At 53.4% G+C, this 19,030-nt stretch overlaps 1 protein-coding gene across 1 annotated transcript in view; it reads left to right on the top strand.

The window, feature by feature from the left end:
* Positions 1–19,030, top strand: part of ZNF704 (zinc finger protein 704) — a 129,060-nt gene that overhangs the window by 99,114 nt on the left and 10,916 nt on the right. The window contains exons 3-4 of the mRNA XM_080646401.1: positions 10,827–10,930; positions 15,513–15,739. Coding sequence (XP_080502527.1) covers positions 10,827–10,930; positions 15,513–15,739 — 331 coding nt within the window. The remainder of the gene's footprint in view (positions 1–10,826; positions 10,931–15,512; positions 15,740–19,030) is intronic.

The raw sequence follows: 19,030 nt of genomic DNA, 5'->3' as shown, positions 1-19,030 counted from the left end.
CCGCATGACTTTTTTCCAATGCTCAACTGTCCAATCCTTGTGTTCCTGTGCGAATTGGAGACGTTTTATCTTGGTAACTGCAGACAGCAAAGGTGTTCAAACAGGCCTTTGGCTTCTGTATCCCATATGACGCAGTGTACGGCTAATTTGCCTACAAACTTCAGGTGGTCATAATAATCTGGCCACTCAGTGTATTTTAAAAGGAAAAGACTTGCCCTGGCCAGTGTGGCTCAGTTGGTTGAGGTCTGTCCCATGCACAGAGTGGTTGTAGGTTCAATTCCTAGTCAGGGCACATGTGGGCTCCGTCCCTGGTAGGGGATGTGCAGGAGGATCGATGTTTCTCTCTCTCGCCCTCTCCCTCTCTCTTTAAAAATCAATTTTAAAAAATTTTAAAGACTTACAGGGAACATTCAAGTTTTTGAAATATGGGTCTCATATGCCGGGAGGGTGTGGTCCTTTCTCTTCTTAAAGCACTATCACCTTGCACACTCTCACATGAACAGGGAACAATGTTGTTGCTCACTTAATAGATTCTTAAAATAGCTCCTGAAATCAATCCATCTTTATCACCTGGAAGTCGGACCGTCAGCAGATCTGAACGTGTTTCGATCCGATGTTTGTAAAATGGTCCCAAGTGCAATTTCACGGGAACTCGGTGGCTGACTTGTCTCCATCCAGACAAGAGCCCATTCATTTCCGCCCCTTCTTTCTGTCTGTAAAGTGGTTATTAGAGGTGTTTGCAGAGACTGAATGGGGACTTCTTCAGCGCCCTGCCTGCCACCATGGGACCTGGGGGGGGCCGCGTTCCGCACCTGCGCGTGGTCGGGAGGGTGGAGGCGGGCCGCACACCTGTCTCCCCTGACAGGCCGGGACCGATGAGTCAGTGCCCTTTGTTCTGCAGAAGCCGTGTCACTTCACATTCACCGGCGTGAAAGGTAGAGCTCTGAGCCTCGGCTGGGTGGGAGCCCTGCTCGTAAAACCGCTCCGGAGCGCCCACCCTCCACACAGGGCGCCTGGGGGTGGGCGTGCAGCTGGCGCACCCAGGCTCCCCTGAGGTTTCTTTAAAACACCGAGTGTAGCCCTGGCTGGTGTGGCTCAGTGGATAGAGCATTGGCCTGCGGACTGGAGGGTCCCGGGTTTGATTCCAGTCAAGGGCACATGCTCGGATTGCGGGTTTGATCCCCAGTAAGGGGTGTGCAGGAGGCAGCCGATCAATTGTTCTCTCTCATCATTGATGTTTCTATCTCTATCTCCCTCTCCCTTCCTCTCTGAAATCAATAAAAATATATTTTTTTAAAAAAGATTAAAAAAAGAAGGAAACTCACCTTTAAAATAAATATATTAATTAATTAATTTTAAAAAAATAAAATAAAACAACTAGTGTTTGACCTGCCAGAGGCTGCGGATCAGTGTCAAGGAATCCACCCCCCACTGGAACAGTTCACAACATCCGTGTGCAGGGGTGTATCCATGTTTCTCTCCGGACTCAGAGGCTGTACCTGTGTGCCATTCACGGTGTTTCTCTAGTCTCCTGTCAGGAGCCCCTGGTCCCGTGTCCGCGTGACGGTCGCTGTTTGCTGCCCTTCGCGTCCACCGCCCCTGCTGCCCTCACAGCTGTCACCGTCCTCTTTCCCATTGCTGCTCAGAGGTCGTCCCTGGCACCTGTCGCTAGCAGCTGGGACGTGCCCGGCTGTGGAAGCAGTTCGGGCTGTGGCCGCAATGCACCAGAATCCCCCGGGTATTGTCTGAAGAGTTGGACTGGCCTGGGCCCGGGAGCCTGGGAGCCTGGGAGCCAGCCCCGCAGTGAGGTGAGCCCTGGCCTCCCTGGCAGACGCTGGCCCAGCTGGTCCCCTGGGTGTGCCCTGGCCTCTGTGGGGAAGCCGCACTCACAGGGCCGGCCCCATCCACCTGCCTGACTCCCGCCACCTCTTTCCCTGGCCCCTGGTGACAGCCTCAGCTCTGCTGCTTTTACAAAGCATCGGACAGGCGGCCTAACAACAGGCTTTCCTCGCGCACAGTCCTGGGGGCTGGAGTCGAAGACGCAGGGGCCAGCGCGTTGGGTTCTTGGAGGGCCGTCTTCCTTGCTGGCAGGCAGCTGCCCTCTTGTCTGGTGTCACCTCTTCTTCTCATAAGGGCACCAACCCCACGCCGGGGCTCCACCCTCGCCACCTCATCTGAGCCTGCTTACTCCTAGAGCCATCGCGTTGGTGGGTGGCTTCACGTGTGGGTTCTAGGAGGACACACACGTTCAGTCCACACACATGTGCTGTGGAGTCCGCCTGCCTGGGTGGGGATCCAGCCTCCACCACTTGGCTCTGCCTCTCGGTCCCTCCGTTCTCTCAGCCCCGAGAGTAGGACTCAGAACAGCGTTGACCTCTAGCCGTATCCTGAGGATCCACTGAGTGCATGGAAGTCACAGCTAGAGCAGTGGCAGGGGTAGAGGGCGCAAATGCTGCATGCGTGTTAACGGTTACGATTAATCTAAGGAGGCGGCTGATATCCAGGGTTTGGTCCGAAAGACTGTAACCTGAAGGCGTTATAGTAAAGGTAACTCTAGGGCACATATCAGAGTGGTCTTCAGATGGCTCTGGTGACAGGGCCCTCCCCTCCTCGAACCCCACGCCACAGGGCTTGGGGAGTGGCTGTTATGTCTGACCCGGGACTCTTCACAGGCACCTGCTCAGGATGCCCCAGCAACTTGTCCTGAGACTCTGAGAACCACTCCCAAGTCCTTCCTACCCCATGCTGCTTCCCTCGCTCCTCTGCAGCCGCCTAGCTGCCTGGGGGCACGCAGGCTCACCCACCCCGGGGCTCCCCACTCCATCTTCCCCAGACGCCCTCCCCAGGAAGGGGAGGCTCTTGGCTCAGTGGCTGCTTCGTGGAGGTGTCAGACGGACACAGCCGCTGTGACTACCCTCTCAACTCCCGAAACGTCCGCCCACCGACACGTGACAGCAGGGGCTCATTTCTCCCTGTGCTGCCTGAAGCTTCCTGGAGACAGCACACCAGGGGGAGAGCCCTCTTCATGGAGTTAGTGAGGGGTCATCCTGAAAGGGCTTTCTTCTCCAGACTGTGGTAGTTGTGTTTAAGTGGCTCACCTTCTCCTCACATCTCAGGTAAACCCAGATGCTGTAGCTGGTGTGCTTGGGAATTCCTTATCATAAGCTCCTGGGCTCCTTTCAGTATGTAGAAAGGCAGATGATAATGACTCAAAAGGAAAAGGAAGACAGGTAACCCGTGAGCTGACTAATAGAAGCTATTTGCATTTGAAATATTTAGAATTTCTTCATAGCACAGAATTGAAAGGTAGATTGAATGGGTCGTTCCACCACAGTTTAATCAGCAAGCCATTATAGTAAGTGCGCCTATAAGCCGGGACCACACTCGTGGGACAACCTAAATAAAGGAAATATTGCCAGCAGAGGTGAAAATTGTTGTTTATGCCCGAGAGCGCCCATCATGTTAGGTGATACGCTTTACATTAGACACTAATGCCGCATCCCGGCTCCTAGGCCGGTGGTGGTGTTTTCAGAAGCAGTGTGAAATAGCAGTGCCAATGCTCTGCTTCCTGGACTGCAGGCTGTCTTTGCTGCAGCCCACGCCCCGCGTGGCATTGCTGACCGCTATTCACCGCCTCTTGTGGCAGGAAACCGGAGGTGCCCTGGCCAGGAGCCACGCAGCCGGCCCTGACCCGCATGCCCAGCAGTAACCTTTGCATTGTGTTCCTGACTCTGTCGCTTCCTCCTGCTTGTCCCTCGGGGAGGTCATGTTCCTTGCACTGAGCAGGCACACTCACTGTGCAGTTGTCAGCCGCTGGGTGTTCAGCACACAGGCTTGGCTTCATAGCACTTAGATGGCATAGCGGGGCGCGGGTTTGAGCATGATGGAATTACCATTTTCTACGGACAGGATCCTAATCGACGGTTTGAGTTGATGTGTCGTCCAACCATGGCTGTATGAACTGACGGAAACATGCCGGTAACATGGTGACATGTACTGAAAGAACTCAGGCAACTGAGCAGCCATGTTGGGTGTGAGGATCCGCCGGGGGCACGTGGACGCCTCCACCCCGCCAGGAGCTGGCACCCCCAGGCCTCACGTGGCCTCGGACAAGCTGTGGGGCCAGGCATTCTTCCCAGAGCAGTACTTTGCACGTAGTAGATGCTGAATTGAAGCTTGTTTGAACTATACTGTAGGAGATTCTCTTCAATAAAAGCCGGTGAAACTAAAGATAAATGTTTCATAAGAGTACCTGTCATACGAACCGTATGAAACTGCCGCTTCTGCAGGTAAAAAATAGTGAGTATCAGCAATTTCATGTGGTTCAACCAATAAAACAGGTATTGATGTAGAGGTTAAAATTTAGGTAAGTTAGCTGAATTGAAATCTAATCATTCACAACATTTTAATCACATTATAAGAATGCTATTTAAAGAAAATCTATTTAAATTCTATTTAAAGAATCCTTTTAAAAGCAAAACACTTTTTCAATAGAAGTAATAAGCCTATAATTTAATCCATCGGGTCAACTTGAACATGTATATGCTATGTTCCTGTGAATATGGAATCACCCATTGTATAAAAGAAATCCTTTTCATGATAAGATGTTTGTAAATGTAACACAGGAAAAATGTGTACACAGGTTGCATTTAGTTCACAAATATAGTTCAATTAGAGAAGAGGACAAGTACGTCTCAAATTTAAATCAAGGTTATAGAGATGACCGTGCAAACAGCATTGGTGTGTGGTTTAAAGACCCCCCTGGGGCCACTAGAATTAAGCAGGCCTGGCTGGCGGCCAGCGCCCTTGGAAGGCATTTGTAAATGGGGTGTTAGTAATAGCAGGCTACGGTGGCATTTAAACAGCGTGCTTAAAGCCTCCGGCACTGGGAAGGCTAAGTAAATATTAGATGTTATGAGAAAGAAGATGCAGTTTTTTGGGGGGAAAAATATTACATTTTCTAAAGCCAAATCTGAAACTTAAGCAGATTTAAAAGGGATTAATTCTGTCTACAACGCGTACCCGTGGGTCCCCTCTTCGGAGTACAAGCCAGGTAAGGCAGGGGCTGCGTCCGCCTTGCTCAGTGCCCCCAGGGAGCTGAAACCGGCAGACAGGTCCCAGACAGCTCAGCACGAACTAAACCAAAACTTACAACTAGAATAAAAGCCCCTATCCCCCCACCCCAGCCTAGAGCGAGAGTGAGTTAGCACACGACACAGCCAACTCCTCCACCAGCGAGTGGCCGCTCCGGAGGGCAGGCCTGGCTCTCGGAGCAGGGACGGGTGTCGTGCCAGCTGCTCCCCCTCTCTGTGACCGTGCCCCTCGCACTCCTGGGCAGCCTGGCGGGGCAGGAGGCGTCCTCTCTCTTTGCAGAAACAATGACACACAATGGCTACAACTGCGAGCCCACCTTTGGGTCTGCTGCCAACATCAGAATTATTATTTCAGGAACAGGAGGTCATGGGAATAAGTAATACAGCCTTTTCTGCCTTGTTTTTACATCTAGGCAAAAGTCCCCTTGTTTTTCTTTAATTGGCAAACCAGAAAACACTGGACTCATCTTTTCCCAATGCCCTCATGAGATCACTGTTATCACTATAGAATGTGGCTGGAGGTCCTTTCCATTATGGAAACCTAAGTGGCTTCGAGGCCTCCGGGCACTGAGGTCATTCACCCCACCAGCCAGCCTGCAGTGGCCCGAGTTGGACGAAAATCAATGTCAGAGTGAGAGATGCAATTTTGATTACGGTTTTCTTCCCGAGGACAACTGTGGCACTTAACAGGTGCCCTGTTAACCGGCAGACTGCCCGCCACTCAGGGCACCTCCACCCGCCCGCCTGGCCCCCCCGCCCTGCCCCGCACACACGCCGGCCCTGCCTGACCTCGCCCCCAGGAGTCCAGCGGAAATAGCCGAGCTCTTCCCGACGGTGTGACCATTGCTTTGGCTGCTGCTGAGGCACAGGAGCTCCTTCTTGGGCTGGAGACGTCAGCAAGGACGTGGCCGACCCGGACAGAGGCTGGCCACCGTGGGCAGGACACGGGGCCTGGGGCACGGTCTTCTCCAACGCCCTCCATGTCCTTCTCCACACAGAAACACACATCTTCCCTGCGGTCTTAAAGGAAGCCGCACCTCTAATGAATGCAGAGCATTAACAGTGACCACCTTTGCTACGAGATTCCTTTAGAAAGGAAACCAAGTGCTCCTTGTGCTTGGCCACTGTGGTAGTCACCCGGATCCCGTGTGCCGACTCCTAGCGAAAGCTGTCCCCACTTTCCAAGGCGGGGGTGTGGCTGTGTCTTTCCAGGGACAAGTTCACCGCCAGGCTTTTTCCTTGTTTGAGGGTCACTGTACATCTTCAGAGTGATTGAACTTGGTCTGGACCGCCGATTCCAGTAGTTGCTGAGGAGCGGGATTAGCGCTGACCCCGGGGGGTGCGCTGCCTTTTCATTTCCGTCCGTTATTGCCGCACATCAGTTGCAGGTAAATGTCTTTCACGGCTCTCGGGGCGCACGCCCTTCTCTCTTGGCGGCTAGGTCAGCGGGGACCGTGTGTGGACACGTGCTCCCAGCAGATGGCATTCAGGCGTGAAGTGGCGCAGAAGAAGAAAAAGCTTCTTGTGACAGAAACAACAGCCTTGTCAGCACCGGCCACAGCCGAGGGGCCAGACCTGCAGTGCCGCCGCACCCCGGGCCTGCAGCCGTGCCCGCCTCGTGCCGAAGCGTGCCTGCCAATACCGTGCCGCTCCCAAGTACCTCGCTGTCACCGATAACGTCATCCTCCGCCCGCGGCCACAGTCCCCAAGCAGTCCGTTTGGCAGATAAAAGATCAGTTGTCAAACCCAAGAAACTCATTTTCCACCCGGCAGCCAGAGTGAACTTCTTGAAAAGCAAATCTGAGGGCATCACCCTAACCTGACCTGACCTCCCCGAAGCCTGTCCACTCGAAACACCTCCGTGCTCCCGGGCCTGTCCCTGTCTCCGTGCCCGGCACACAGCGCTGAGTGTCCTGTGCCTTCTCAGGGCAGTCTGGCCATGCCGGCACTGCCTGCCCCAGCCCCGCTTCCCCCGCCCCCCGCCTCACCCAACAAGGCCAGTGCCCACCGCCAGGATCCCTTAGCTGGGGACCTACGTAGGTCGTCACCAAGGCCATGCCACCTCCTGGCTTTGTGACGTGCGTAGGTTTCCGGTTGTGTGTGTGGAGGGGGCGGGGGCAGGATTAGGGTGGCCAGGCCTGTGGGTTTTCTCTGAGGCTCTCTCTGTAGTGTCCAGCAGCACCCCGGCTCAGAGCTGGTCCTCAAGAATAAGGGCTGAAAGCAGGAACTCGGGGCATAACCCAGACCTGCTCCGGGCTCTGGCTGTGTGGACCGTGCCCCAGGGCCACCACGTCACGCGCTGGATCCTGGCCCAGGCACCGCGGGCCCAGGGAGGGCTCAGCAGCTGCCACTTCCTGTGCCAATTGTCAACGCTCACCGGGTAACGCCTGTGAAATTGGAACAGTTTAGTTCTTTATGAAAAACACCACCACTGGCAGCGCCCCTCCCCCAAAACGGAAAGCAACGCCTGCTAGTGCTGGTGCCCGTCCGAAGAGCGAGGAGAGTCACCGACTAGGCCCCTCTTGCGTGTGGGACACATGTAATGGGTGGGTCCGTGAATGTGAAGGTAAGAGCTCACGTCGTGGAATCCTGGCTGTGGGTGAGGCTCTGCTGGTGCTCATGTGTTTTCTCGTTGAATCATCTCAACAAATCTATATTTATCCTCCTTTTACAAATGAAGAAACAGAGACTCAGAGAGGCTAAGTAATTTCCCAGAGTCACACAGCCAGTCGTGGCAGAGAGCGGATTGGAAGCCGCACAATGTAACCCATTGAGGAGCCTGCACTCTCTTTTCTCCCAGCGACCGATCCTTGGCCGCATCGAGGGAGCTCTGTGTGTGCAGGCTGATTACTGCCTGTGCAGGGAGGATCAGGGGTCTTAGGCTAGTTACACAGTGGTTCTCAACCTTTCTAATGCCGCGACCCTTTACTACAGTTCCTCATGTTGTGGTGACCCCCAACCATAAAATTATTTTCGTTGCTACTTCATAACTGTAATTTTGCTACTGTTATGAATTGTAATGTAAATATCTGTGTTTTCCGATGGTCTTAGGCGACCCTGCTAGCGGTTCTCAACCTGTGGGTCACAACCATCGGAAAACACAGATATTTACATTACAATTCATAACAGTAGCAAAATTACAGTTATGAAGTAGCAACGAAAATAATTTTATGGTTGGGGGTCACCACAACATGAGGAACTGTATTAAAGGGTCGCGGCATTAGAAAGGTTGAGAACCACTGGCTAGTACTTTGCGTTCGAATGGAGAGTTTACAAAAATAGCTACAGAGCACGCCTCCAGTCTCCCTTTCCGTTCCTGTTTGTGTTTTGACCTTTTTATAAAATCCAGGTTGATGAGCTACCTCTCTCCCAGGTTTGTTATGTTCAGTGGCTTTCTCTCTCTGCTTATGAGAACATGAAAGTCCACCTGGCCTGGCCCGTGAGGCCCGAGACTCAGCCAGGCTCGTGCCCTCTCCTCTCCCACCACATTTTCCAACCAGGATTCCCAAGCGGTTTGCCAGCCACGGACTCGCCTGCTTCCTCACCTGAAATGTGACTCTTGCATCTGGAAATCCTGCTCATCCATCAAAGCCCGCTCAGCTGAGCAGCAAAGCGCCTACAGAATGACAAGGCGTAGGACTATTTTTAAGAACTAATTCTGAAGTTCCGTAATACTCACCCAGGCCTGGGAAGAAAGGTTGTTTGGACAGGCTCTCAGCCTGTTGTGAACGTGGGATTGGGCAGCCCTCCGCAGGGGATTCAAATCCGTCTCCCAGCTGGAGAAAACTCTCAGTCAGTATCACCTGGATGAGTGGTCTTTTCCTCCAACAGCCCCAAGTCTACCAGCCGACTTCAGCAAAGCTTTCTCTAAGTGTAACAAATCCCATGTGGCGCATCATCTCTTTGCATTTAATTACAAGGATTTGCTTTTGCAGAACCAATTAATCAGTAATTAGATAGCAATGTACCAAAAGAAATAAACAAGGATAAAAAAACCAGAAACACAACTCAGCCCAGGGCCGCGCCACCGTGTTCCAGGTGGCGTGATACACTCCCCAAGATGCACAGCTCGCTGAGGGTGAGCAGTGGGCCGTGGGGTGTCCTCGTGACCTCCGTGCCCATGGGAAACATAAAGGTGGCCAAACACAAAACTCCGATGATGCTGACGTCTGTTCTGCTTTTTGCTCTTCATTGGGAACCTGCTTTCTGATCATGATGTTGAAAGGTCGTGGCAGACTTTGGCAATGCAAAAACTGCATATTTTATAGTGACACTTTCGCTATTGATCTTCATATTAAAAAAAACCCACATAGACCAGCTTTTAAGTTAATTATCAACTAGACCTTTAAAACAAACCTTAGATGTGAAAAATTTAAAACGATGCAAAGCAGATTACAGGAGGGAAAATGGAGGTCCCTGAAACCAAGGACTAGAAAAAAGTGTGGCCACAGAGTGTGTCCCTGTAGGAATTGGGGACCTGCCATTGCCCAGCGCCCAGCTCCCGGGCCTCTGATCCCGGCTCTCAACCCTTTTGTTAAAAGGAGAAGACGGAGTGGGAAAGAGCAGCCAGCAGCTCCAGTAATTCCGTCTGGGACAGAAGACAGTGGCCTGCTCCTGTCCCCACTGCGGTGGGGAGCCGTGGTGACGGCTGGGCTCTGGCGGCAGCCAGCGGACGCAGTGTGTCCAGCAAGCCTTCCTCCTGGGAGGCCCTTGTGACACCCCACACGCCTGGATGGGGGTGGGATGGGGGATGTGACCATCAATGACCTGAAGGTGCTCTCAGTCCTTTCCGCGCTGCTTCAGTTTCTGCAGGAAACTGGCTCACCTTTGCTCCCAAGTCCAAGACCTTGTGAACTGTGGGTGCTGTAGTCTTTCCAGGGTGTGCCACGGGACTGAGCAGCTTTCCCCGCTGTTCCAGGTTGTCCTGAAAACCTCTGCAGAGTACATTTCGCTGTGTGCCTGCAAACTCGCCTTCTGGAAGCATCTTTCATTGCCAGTCTTGAAAAAAGGCATTAGTCTTTGACTAGAACGGTTTTCCAAGAAAGAAAGCAAGGTGCTTTGAGGAGAACTACAGACGGAGATCGCCAGTTCCCGGCTAGGACTGGACGAGTTGCTTTGCTTTGTAATTGAGCATCCTGGTGCACGCTGGAGAGCCAAATCGTACACTTTTTACAAGTTTGTCGTGAAATCAATTGCGCAGCCCCACCCCCACAACCGGGAACAATTTGACTTTTCTCTGCGACTTCATTGCTTTTACGAGTCAGCTGGGATGAAAGCTGCGTTTGTCAGTGTGACCACGCATTGCCACACGGTGTTAACCCCCGCGTGCTCCTTCACGGCCCCCTTGGGAATGCTCGTGCCGGGAGGTGGTGCGGTTTATCTGACGCCGGTGTGCTGCATACATTTTTGATATTAACTCCTTTATGGAAATCAGCCCAGGTAAGCTGACTGCTGTCCACAATGGCCATTGTCGTATGAGCCTTTATTTGGGGTTACCCGGCCAGAATTCACGAGCCGGCGTGACCCGTCCGTCTCAGTACGTGTCTGTCTCAGTGAGCGATGGCAGTCTTCCCTCCGCCACTCGGAATCGCTGCTCGGTCCTGTCCCCACTGCAGAGCGCTCGCTGGGGCGCGCGCCTCCCGCCTCTCTCCCGTCTGTCTGTGATGGTAGGTGGCAGGGCCCCCAGTGCATGCAGAGCGAGCACCGCTAACAGTGGCCCTCCCTGTTTTCCAGGAAGTCCTCGGAGGAACTGGACATGGACAAGGTGACAGCAGCAATGGTACTCACCAGCCTGTCCACGAGCCCTTTGGTTCGAAGCCCTCCGGTGCGGCCGAATGGTGAGCCGGGGTGAGGGGAGCTCGGGTGGGATGGCGCAGGGAGGGCACCGTGGGCACAGCCCCCTTTGAGGGGTCTCATTCCTATCAAATGAAATGATCGATTAAGCCTCACCACAAGCAGGAACAGGGGCAATGTGGGAGAAATGGAGACCCCAGGGCCAGCTTCCTCATCTTTTCAGAGATGCCACGGTCACCCCTCCACCCGCTCCCCGCACATCCCGTGTCCAGGGCACTTACACACAGCACCCCGTCTCTTTCCCAGGTAAATGGAGCTCTTTCCCAGCATTGTTTCTGTTCCACAGGAGAGGTAGTTGGGTCAAAGAACTCTGAAGTCGTTTGCAAAGGCATTATCCCAGACTCCTCAGTCAGATACTATGATTCTGTCCGTTATCACTCAGTATGTACTTACTGGTGCTGTGCTAGGTGGTGTGGGTGCGTCGTTACAAGCAACACCCATATTCCCGTGCAGTGCTCCATCTCTTGGGGAAAGGCTCTCAGTCACAGCCTCGTCAAGGGCAGCACTTCCTGAGCCCTTGCTCCCTCGGTCTCACCTCATTCTCACAGCCCTGTGGCTATCGTTGTCGCTATTTTACAGATGAATGGACGGAGGCACATGGGATTAATTGACTTGTAAATAGCAAAGCTGAAATTCTCCCCTGCATCCTCCGACTCCGGGTCTGTCATCTTAGTCATGGCTACCGAGGGCTCACTCACTCACTGTGAGAAATCAGGAGAGCAGTAGGCGGTGACGGAGGCCTGGCCAGGAGCACAGACGTTCGTCTGAGGCTGCAGGAGAGCTACGACATGGCTTCGGCACTGGACAGTTACAGCTGGGCTTACAGACAAAAGCAAAAAGAAACAGCAACAGCAACAAACCCTACGGCTGTCCTGACCCTTGGTGGTCCCAGAGGGGACGGATAGGACATTAACCGAGAAATGGGAGGAAGGCGGAGTCAACAGGACGAGGTGATGGACCAAAGGGATGGAGGAGGAGGAGTGCCAGGGTGCCCTCCGGGCAGTCGGGGGCCTCAGCACGGAGGCCTGCCCCTGAGATGGTCCACACATACCAGTAAGTTGGAGGAGCACGTCTGTCAGTGAGTGTTTGGGCAGGATCTGGGGCCACTGAAGACGACGGCAGGCCCAGGAGGAAGCGTGTCAGGGGCAGTTCTGGGGCTCATTCAGGGCAGCGGCTGGGGAGGTCTGGGCTGCCGTGCAGAAGCCATGAGGGTAGGTGAGATCATTGAGAGTCATGTGGAGGCGGGGGGCGAAGACTGGGAGGGGACTGCGAGGTGGGGTGAGGCCCGCCCTCACTTCGGGGACCCAGAGGGAAGAGCCCGAGGGGGACCAGCGGTGAGGAGAGGGGGAGAACGTGGGTTCCTGGAAGCCGAGGGAAAAGCAATGTTCAAGGACAGACAGCTGATGCGTCAGAAGCTCAAGCATGAAACAGGCTGAGTTCTGCATCCAGACGAAGGCACTGATTTCTGGCAAGAGCGCACGGTGGACCACCCGGGGCGGGAGTGGGCTGAAAGGAACAGGAGACCCCGGAGTGGAGTTACTGCAAGGGGATCCCTTCTCCCAAAAGCCAGCCTGGCCAGTTAGGAGACGGAGGTGTGACCCACACATAAGCTGGAGGTAAGCACCAGGTGTGAAAATAAACTTGTTGAACATCCAGCGAGTCCTCACCAAAACGCACTCCACTCCAGTTGCCGGTGCGAAGAAAGATCGAGGTGCCGGGAAGTCACATCCATACCGTCCACAGTACTGCCCCACCTGTCACGACCACCGCACACGGTGTTGCCACCACAGCCCACAGAGCGGGGCGGGGCTGGGAGGGAGCCTGGCGTTGCTGCTGAGGGACACCCTCCGCCGGGCCTCTAACCGGCCTCCCGGCTCCCGCTGCTCAGTGTGGCGAGGCCCCTGAGGAAGACTGCAGAGAAGCAAAACTGAAGACACCCCCAAACTAATCCCAGGGGAAAGGAGTTGCATAAAAGGTTGAAGGGTTCATAGAGAAAAGATTCCTCAAGGTTACAGACAAGTGCTTGTCCCAAGCTGGGCCACCAAATGCAAATAAATGGTAGATTCTCATTGTTTCACAGAAAAGAAAAGAAAAAAAAAGGAACTACAGGATGTCATAGAGTCCTCGGAGAAGAAAGTATATTTTAACACAATCAGTATTTTTACATGGCATTCTTTTTTAATTGAGAACATTTTTAATGCTTCTTTGTCTTGAAAGGTTAGAATCAAAATAAACCGTTTGCTTCTGCAACACAAACCTTTATTAGCATAGTTATTCAGAAAGGAATTCATTGTTCGTTATGATTTCAAAAAATAACTACCCAATTTATAATTCCAAATTGTCTGCTAGCTCATTGAGTCTGCAACAGGCAGGGAAAGGTGTTAATGATAATGTAGGTGTTGGTTAATTTATGTCCAGAATTATTGTCTATCAGTGAATTTTTTTAAACTGTTGTGGTTCTTTTTGTGCCTAGAAAGGATCATTTTGTCAGGAAGTGGATCTGCAAAGAGGGTGAGCTTCCAGCAAGGCCTGTCTGCATTTTACCAAATGCGTGTGTCAGGGAAGGAGACACAGCCATATACACTGAGTGGCCAGGTTATTATGATCTCTGAACGCATAATAATCTGGCCACTCAGTGTATATCTTATCTAATAAAAAGGCTAATATGCAAATTGTCCCCTCGACCAGGAGTTTGACCAGCAGGCAAGCCGGCCAACCACCCATGTCCCCTCCCCCTGGCCAGGCTGGCTGGACCCCACCCATGCATGAATTCATGCACCCGGGCCTCTAATACACACACACACACACACACACACACACACACACACACACACTGAGTGGCCAGATTGTTATACATTCAGAGATCATAATAATCTGGCCACTCAGTGTATGTATCTTGAATTGGTTCTGACTTTTTCTGAAAAATTCATTTCTATGTCACATTGTCCTTCTCACTGAATAGTGTTTCTTAAAGGAAATATCATTCCCAAGTCAGCAACTGAACTTGGGGCATTGACATGAGGCAATGCGACACACTGCTTTTCAAAATACGCTGTTGCTTTTCAAAATCAATTCAGGCCCCAATCACCTCCCCTGCTCTGATCACCCCGCTGGCACCTTTACTTTACAAGCGCGTGCTGTGCTGTACCATAAGCCTCCTGAGCCTGCCAAGGAGTGTGTCCCACCCAGGCATGCCCCCCGGAGGCCCCCAAAGGACCTGCAGAATGCAGCTGTCTCATTCAGAAAGGCTCTCAGGCCTGGTGAGCACTGTCCGGTGGACTGCAGGGAGTAAGATGCTAATTTGGTTTTGTTGGTGCCAGAAAGGCTTGATCCTGCAGAAATGACCACTTCATTGGGTAGAGCCTTGCTTTAATGAGATGGGTAACTTTCTTCCACGATTTCAACTTAAAACTTCATTCCTCTAACTGAATGTTGTGCTTGACACAGTTGAGGATTATGCTGGAAATCTGTGATTGGGTGAAGGTAGTCATTTTTCCACAAATGCTGGTCCATTGCGTGTCTTCACTTCATTACTAATTATACCAATGTTAACAGCATAATGAGACATTTTGGGATTTCCCCCCCCCCTTGAACTTAAATATAGTTTTAATGTATTCAAAATGCACATAAATATAGAGGAGAAATTATCCAAAAAGAAGGTCAAGTCTATAAGGAGCCTCCCAAGGCGTTCTAACTGGACAAAGATCTCTCCACATCAGCAAACACTTCCTGTTTCCCCACAAGTGCAAAGGAAGAATTCAACAGCCATCTTATCAGTAACCGTTGCCCATAAATTCTCCTCTGATCTCAGCGCTGTTGGAAAGAGAGGAGGATTCCTACCACACGAGACCCATGCCCTGAAGGAGAAAGAAGCCAACTGGTAGGCCAGGGTTTGGGCCTGGTCCACTACTGGCTACGTGGCGAGTCACTACTCCCTGTGCCTCAGGTCCTCGTCTGTAAAACCCACATGGAGTCCTTGCTCCGAGAGACAGATGTTGTGAGAACGCACGGGACTGTGTGAGTGAGTTTTGGGAGATGGAAAACAACAAATGCAAGGCACTGTTACTTCTCATCATGTCAGTGGCCTTGGGTAACTATCCGGAAATCACTCTTTCTCTTAGACTCTTACATCTGGGACTAACTTTTTCCGTAAACCTATTCCAAAGGTCTCAGACCTGTGAGAAATACGGGTTGGGGGAGAGGGACAATACTGCAAATGATTTCCCTCTTAGAAACACCAGTAAACTCAGAGCTCCCCAAACTTAGTGAACAAGGGCATCTTTTTCTTTCTTGTTTTCATGCCCCCTCCACTGTCATCCCAAGGCACGATGTGCCCCAAACCACCCACATCAGAAAACTGTTAGGAAAGCCTGTCATGTGATTAAAATAGCTGTGTTTATAAAGGGTAATGCAGCTCTTTTCCCGAGGTATGCATAGTGCACCCCCAGCTATTGCACATTTCGGAGCGGGGGTGCTGCATGTGCTTAGTAGGGTCCAGGCCCGCCCTGTGTCCACGTCCCCGGCCCCTGCACCCCGCCGCACTGACGCTGGTTGTCTGGCTCGCAGAGGGCATGAGCGGATCCTGGAAGGAGGGCGGTGCCCCGTCCAGCAGCTGCAGCAGTGGCTACTGGAGCTGGAGCGCCCCCAGCGACCAGTCCAACCCGTCCACACCGTCGCCGCCGCTGTCCGCCGACTGCGCCAAGCCCTTCCGCAGCCCCGCGCCCGACGACGGCATCGACGAGGCCGAGGCCGGCAGCCTGCTCTTCGACGAGCCCATCCCCAGGAAGAGAAAGGTCAGCCTCTCCTCCCGCTCCTTCTTTGAGGGTTCAGCATACACCCAGGGCCTGATCAGGGCAGAGCCAGCCAGTGTGAGCACGCACCCTCTGCCGCCTGGTGCCGTGTGGACAGAGGTGCCCAGCGTTGACCAGGGTTGGAAAGCTACAAAAGTGCATGTCAGGCTTGGATTGGTGCCCAACTCACTCTCTTCCCGGGTCTCCATTTTTTCACCTGTAAAATAAAAACAAACACCCTTTTCTATTTTCTGCTTCAAAAACATATTGGAAGAATTTTTGCATCTTATTTTTATAAAACTGGCTGTGACACATGCAGAACGCTGGCCCAGCCCGGCCAGGTTGGTGAGCTCCTCCTGTGCACTGAAGGTTGCTGGTTCCATTCCCAGTCAGGGCACATGCCTGGGGTAGGGGTTTGATCCCCGATAGGGGAGCATTCTGAAGGCAACCGGTAGCTGTTTCTCTCTCATATCGATGTTTCTCTCTCTTAGCATGTCCTCAGGTGAGGATAAAAAAAAAGAAGAAAGCTGACACATAAACGCATGTATGTACTTACAGACCAAAAACTGTAGGTTTACTAAACTAAAACTGAAAAAAGGGCTCTAATAAATTGATTTAATACATTGATAACACATTTATTTAATCTTCACAGCTGCCCTGTCTGGTAAGTACCTTATTTTTTTTTTTTTCATTCTCACCAGAGAATGTTTTTCCCATTGATTTCTAGAGAGAGTGGAATGGAGGGAGAGAGAGAGAGAAACATTGATGTGAGAAAGACACATCAGTTGGTTGCCTCCCACATGTGCCCCGACCAGGGCTGCGGAACCTGCAACCCAGGTACGTGCCCTTGACTGGGAATTGAACGCAAGACCCTTCGGTGCAAGGGCCGACACTCTAACCACTGAGCAAACCTGCCAGAGCTGGAAGGCATCATGCTCCCAACTTGACATGAGGCCATTGAGGATGGGGCAGGTTCGACGTTGAACTTGCCCTGTCCTGAGGATAGAAGGGCCAGACCCAAACCTAAAGCTCATATTCTTTCCATCCTCTTTGTGTATATTGACACTATCATGACCACTCACAATTTTCCAAAAGTATTTCACTTTGTAGGATGAAGCAATCTGCTGCTGCATCTCAAGTACCTTTTCACGTTATTTTTGATGGCCATGTCCATGTGAGGTGCTGCTTTACGTATTGGTCCTTTAGGTTGTTCTCAGTAGCTTCATTAGGAATCACTATTCACAAACAAAAACCCAAAGCAAAACCCTGAGGACTGCCATGAACCGCTTCCCCCCAATTTATTTCAAAGAGGAAAACTCGCAGCTGGCATTGACCCAGCCCTGCCCCTCCCGCCGTCTCCGCTCCACCCCCTGCCTGTGCCGCAGTGGAGGCTGCGGGCTTGCTACCCAGAGAGCCGGAGAGAAAGGAGCTCCTGCCTTCCGGAGGCGGGGAGTGAAGATGCTGCTCCACACCGGTCAGGGGTCAGGGGCTGGGCCTGCAGGGCACCTGTGTTCGCCTGGCCAGTCACTGAACTACCGGACAGCGATGGGGACCGAAGGGCCATCCTGGTGCGCCAGGCTGCGCAGGTTTTCTCCGGGGTCATCTGAGCGTGTGTCCCCGGCTGGCATCAGAGGTGACGGCGTGGTGGCCGGGACTCGGCGCGGGGACCCGTGCTTGTGCAGTGCCCTGCTGAAAGCAGCTTAATGAGCTGAGAATAATAGCACTTGGTTCTTGAACTGAACAGAATCTGGTGCGTCGTGCGCGATCAGGGCCTTTTTCTTGGCGCTTCTGTCTCGCTTGTTCACTCGTGTACGTGCTGTGCCTAGGGAGCTACTGTGCCCGGGGGCAAAAAGCGTGGGGAGAGAACACGATCCATGGACAGGAAGGGCCCTGATCAGAAGTCACAGGAGCCCCATGCTCAGCTGAGCTTTGCTACCCTGCAAACGTCAGAAAATCATCTCCCTTCTCTGATCAGCGGCTTCTTCATCTGCAACACAAGCAAACAGCAGTTACCACCCTCGCCCGGGACAGCATGAAGACTCAGAGTGACCACGCATAGACAGGTCACTGTAGGCCCTGAAACCCGCCCCCGGAGTGGACACGTGGTAATGGACACGTCAGGCCCCTCACAAAGGGCAGGCGCATCCCTGGTCTGACGATGATGCTGAGCCTGGCCCTTCCTCCCACCTCCCTCGCAGGTGTCTGGGCCGTGAGCCACTTTACCGTGCACTTGGGAGGTCCTCGAGTCAGGGAAGAGCGCCAAGTTAACTGCCGGCTGCTCCGGAGCAATCAGTGAGCGAATCACGCCTCAGTCTTTCACACCCGGAAAGCAGGACTCGCTCCAAAGCGGGAGAGACGGCGAGGCCTGTGCACGAGCGAGCACCTGTCGGCTGACTGCGTTCCTAACGCCCGCTGAGTGCAGCACGTGGGCCGGAAACCCGCTGCCCCGGGAATGGGCCCGTCAGGCATGACCAGGCGGCTGCCAAGAAAGCAGCTCCGTCCCTCCTGGTCGGAGTCACGGTGATGACCGCCCGCCAGCCAGAGCCGGAGGAGAAAGGAGAGGGCGCTCACTGAGCCTCTGCCGCAGTGAGGGCCCTCCCCCCGAGGCGCTGAGGATGGTGCCGTGAGCTCACCTGTGCTCCTTCCTCCGAGCCCTGGTCCTCCTGTCTGAGCCTCCGCCCCAGCACACATGTTCACACGTGCACACACGCACACACACCCTCATCACCGTGTGCACACACCTGAGGGAAAGGAACCTGGGAATGGGCCAGGGCGGGTAAACCTGGCAGCTCTGAGCGGACTGGCCCAGGGGTGGGTCGGGACCGTCAGGATGCAGGTGGGCCCACCCCCTGGGAACTGAAGGGACCTTGGCCTTTGCCAGGCCTGTGTGTTAGCCGGGGTTCTGTGGGGAGTGGGAGCCACTCCAGGAATCCCGCGTGGGTGACAGCTCACACCAGGCGGAGGCTTCGGGGAAGAGCGAGGCAGCCTGGCCCCGCGGCCCACACGGCAGTGTCAGGGATGGAGACCTCCTGGTCCCGGTACAGCCCGAGCTGGTGGGTCTGCAGGGCCTGCTGGTCCCCACCCAGCCAGCTGCCCCGGGCGTGGCCGTGTCAGACCAGGCTTGCCTGTGGGCACGGGGCGGTCCCAGCCCATGTGGCCTGGCCCACAGGGCCTTCAGCCTCCTGAATGTCGGTGCAGCTGCCAGGAGAAGCCCGGGTTCGAGCGCAGATGGTCATGGTCAGACCGGCGGCTGCGCTTGTGCCTGCAGCTGGGCCTGGTTTGGCTGCCCGGGCA

This window comes from Plecotus auritus, assembly GCF_963455305.1.
Source record: "Plecotus auritus genome assembly, chromosome: 11".
Classification (NCBI taxonomy): Eukaryota; Metazoa; Chordata; class Mammalia; order Chiroptera; family Vespertilionidae; genus Plecotus; species Plecotus auritus.
This window is presented reverse-complemented; position numbering and strand designations above follow the sequence as displayed.